The following is a 2,723-nucleotide window of genomic DNA, read 5'->3' on the forward strand; positions in this document are numbered from 1 at the left end:
AATCAAAGAGTGAATTTGAGTGTAGATATAAAGAAGAATTGGAAACTTAGAACTTTCAGACATAACAAAAATTATAAAGTGGGAACTTCAGCGAAATTGGTTTAAGAGAAGCAATGGGAGTTTAAATCACTCTATAATCCATTTGTACTTCTATAAATTCTAGATCAAACAACCAAACCAACCCGCTTACATAAATTGACTAAGAATTTAGAACTTAAACTCAAGCTAATAAGCGAACTGTTGTTAACATGAAAAATGTCAAAAGTACTATAATTAAACTATTACCAGCAAAATCAAAGTTCCAAAATAGCTGCAACAACTCGTTGTCTTCATAAGAAAAAGAGTGAAAACAGAAATACTGGCTGAAGCCATAACAAAATTTAAGCAGCACCAGCTCCTTTTCCCTTCTTTCTTTGGAGCTTCTTCATATAGAATTCGAGCTCTTTGCCCTCCAAGATATATCTGTTAAATTTTACCAAAACGTCAGGCAACACACCACAATGATTGTGCTCATCAAGTAAGAAAGAACATGAGAAAAAAGAATCATTAGGAGCTTCGCAATCCTTACCCATCTGCTCGGCCGCATTGACCGGGCCTTGATGAGATACAAGCCATTAAACGACCACTGCTGAATTGTTCTTCAATATGTGGGTCGAGCTTACGGTCCTGCTGACGTTTCTCTATTTTGCGCTGGACATGGTTACTCTTTTTTACCTCCTCAGTGCCAGCATCGCCTTCCTATCAACCATAAAAATCAAGCTGTGATATCGATCAAATGTTGTGTCCCATTCAACTATCTGTAATGGTTACAAATGCACTAACTTCTCATAAGAAACTTAATTGCACATAACAACTTGTACTGAAAATTACATGAACCAAATGAATTATTTAATCCATGAATTGTCCTCTACCTCTTCCTTCTTAGCAGATGCAGAGGTCTTCTTCTTCCTGCCAATATCCACTCCATAATGCTGAAGATACCACTGCTTAAATGGTGCTGCATCAACTTGAACTATGGCACTCTTCACTAAGGTTTGAGTACGAACAAGCTCATTGTTAGATGCATTGTAGACCACATCAAGAATACGGGTCTTTCTAGTCACGGCCTCACTACCCCAAGAGTAGTTTCCAGTATCCAGCCTAAACGCACGCCACTTCACATTACCCCCTCGAACTCTAATCCTCCTGATTGACTTGTCACTGGATAACTTGGTGTTGGCAGGTTGCCTTCCAAGCTCATACCTTCACATACAGCGAGGAAACAAACAATAGCAGATTAAAGCAGTATCTCGATTTGAACAAAAGAAATCATCTGTGATTGTTACATAAAATTAAACAACAATCCATCTGAGAGAATCAGAGAGATAATGCAGATTAATAAAGCATAAACACCCGATTTAAGAGAAGATTAAATCTATATTGGAGACGAAAACAAATGATATTTCCTTTCCGCTAACTAAAAAAATTCAGCCTAACCTACAAAACTACAGATTCGTACCAATATTAGGCAAAGAAAGGATATACGAACTTTCCATTGAAACTATTACCAGTTAATGTAAGGAAATGAAAATAAAAACTGATTGTTAAAAATATACTCAGTGAAATAAAATAAGTGGTAGTTACTTTCTCTTCTTCCTCCAAGCCTTCTTCTTGCCTCCAGTTTCACGCCTTTTGTGCATAGAATCACGGGAAATACCTATAAAAAAGAAGAAAAAATCTCAGATTAACAAAAAGAAAACACGTGCAGAATTTAAATGTGTGTTAACAATCTTTAAAATCTATCTGACATACCCATCTTGATATGACGAGAGCTCTCGGAGTAAAGACGAGTCTAGGGTTCCTGAAAAAATATCAACCAAACCAGCAATCTAATGCACATCAAACCAAGGCAACCCAAAAGAAAACGAAAACCTAAACAGTAGCACCAAAGACGAGTAAATAAAAAATCAATAACATAAATGTTAGAAGAAAAACCATCAACATCACAGGTAACCTCTGAACCATTCGAACAAAAGCTTACAATAAGTCAACCAGATTTTAGAGCTAAAGCTAAAGCAAACTGATAACCAAAATTCAATATTGAAATAGCCATTGCATCAGTAATAAATAAAACTGCGATAATAACCATGAAATCACCATGAGCAGCAGAGAGAGAACACCCATTGTTAATTACAATTCAATATCTAACAATCAGACAAAATTATGGAACTGTGAGAAGGAGTAGTGGGTAAAATTAAACAAACAAACATTCAATCAAGATTGCGACAATGGTAAAACACAAAGAAATCTAGTAAAGAAGAAAACAGATTCAGTGAGGAACGAACCTTGAACGATGGAGAGAAGGTCGAGAGAGAAAATGGAAGGGGACTCAAAGGGGTTTTGATGCGGCGAGGGTTAGGTTTAATTTGCTTTCAGTTTGTTTCACTTTCTTCTTAATGGTTTGGGCCTATTGTTGGGCCTATTGTTGGGCCTTGTTGGGCCTTATTGGGCCACCATATGTCTTATTTAGATAATTGTAACTCGAAAATTGCGTAAAAAAATAATTATTATGTAGCACTATTTTTAAAATGAGTAAATATAACAAAATCTATTAACTATAGATTTCTTATGGTCTATAGGTAATAGATTCTCCAATAGATTTTGACAAATTTTGTTGTATTTATAATTTTTTAATGTTGATATATACTTAATTATTTTAAATATAATTGTTATGTTTACAACTA

The 2,723-nt window shown here is 35.2% G+C and overlaps 1 protein-coding gene across 1 annotated transcript; it reads right to left on the reverse strand.

Annotated features, from left to right (window-relative positions):
- Window positions 1–256: 256 nt before the first annotated feature.
- Window positions 257–2,415, reverse strand: LOC103492879 (40S ribosomal protein S8-like). Its single transcript, XM_008453427.3, has 6 exons — window positions 2,325–2,415; window positions 1,792–1,840; window positions 1,624–1,696; window positions 912–1,242; window positions 569–738; window positions 257–462 (listed from the first exon to the last, which is right to left on the reverse strand). The coding sequence occupies exons 2-6, from the start codon at window positions 1,793–1,795 to the stop codon at window positions 381–383; spliced, it is 660 nt and encodes a 219-aa protein (XP_008451649.1). The 5' UTR covers window positions 1,796–1,840; window positions 2,325–2,415; the 3' UTR covers window positions 257–380.
- Window positions 2,416–2,723: the final 308 nt, after the last annotated feature.

The sequence above is a fragment of the Cucumis melo genome, chromosome 5 (assembly GCF_025177605.1).
Source record: "Cucumis melo cultivar AY chromosome 5, USDA_Cmelo_AY_1.0, whole genome shotgun sequence".
Taxonomy (NCBI): Eukaryota; Viridiplantae; Streptophyta; class Magnoliopsida; order Cucurbitales; family Cucurbitaceae; genus Cucumis; species Cucumis melo.